Raw genomic sequence first — 815 nt, 5'->3', positions numbered from 1 at the left:
TCTTTTAGGTTTCTCTCTCTCTGTCTCTGTCTTCTTCTCTTTATCTCCCCCCTAAACACACACCCCGCCGTTGCTGCAGCAGAACCTCTACAAACACCAAATACAGCTGCGCATACACCGCAAAGAGAAGATGCAGCACCAGAACCACCGGCTGTTGCTGCACCAAAGATGCTGCCACAGCAGCAGCAGCAGCAGCAGCAGCAGCAGCAGCAGCAAGAAACCGCAGCAGTGACACCTGAAGCTGAAGAGATCTCAAACCCCAACAAAAGAGAAACAATGCCAACAGTAAATTACAGAGAAGAGAAAATATATGAAGAAGAAGGAACGACGCAGCCTCAGATTCATCAGCAGCAGCAGCAGCAGCAGCAGCAGCAGCAGCAGCAAGCGATGGAGGAGATGTACAGCTCGCATGCAATAGCTGTGCAGGAGACAGTCCCCTCCGTTGTTGATGCTGCTCATGTTGCTGCAGAGCCCACATATACAACTGCAGCACCAACTCCTGCAGCAGCAGCACCAGCAGCAACAGAAGCAGCAGCAGCAGCGGGAGAAACATCACTAGCACGCCCACGCTCACCCGAGCAGATAAAAATAGAAGCAGGAGTTGCTGCTGTTGCTGCAGCAGCAAGAGAAGCTGCTGCACCCACTGTTGCTGCTGACCCCTCCATACAATACTTCGATATACCCCAGGAGAAAGCAGCAGCAGCAGCAGCAGCAGCAGCGGGAGAAACAGCAGCAGCAGCAGGAACAGCTGCAACAGCAGCAGCACCAGTAGAAACAGCAGCAGCACCCGTAGAAACAGCAGCAGCAGCAGCAGG

General features: G+C 53.5%; 1 protein-coding gene across 1 annotated transcript in view; it reads left to right on the top strand.

Annotated features, from left to right (window-relative positions):
- Positions 1 to 168: 168 nt before the first annotated feature.
- EMH_0050670 (uncharacterized protein) overlaps positions 169 to 815 on the top strand; it is a gene marked incomplete at both ends in the record, with an annotated part of 2,681 nt that continues 2,034 nt past the window's right edge. Inside the window, one exon of the mRNA XM_013496674.1 lies at positions 169 to 815. Coding sequence (XP_013352128.1) covers positions 169 to 815 — 647 coding nt within the window.

The sequence above is a fragment of the Eimeria mitis genome, genomic scaffold (assembly GCF_000499745.2).
Source record: "Eimeria mitis Houghton genomic scaffold, Emh_scaff2232, whole genome shotgun sequence".
Taxonomy (NCBI): Eukaryota; Apicomplexa; class Conoidasida; order Eucoccidiorida; family Eimeriidae; genus Eimeria; species Eimeria mitis.
This window is presented reverse-complemented; position numbering and strand designations above follow the sequence as displayed.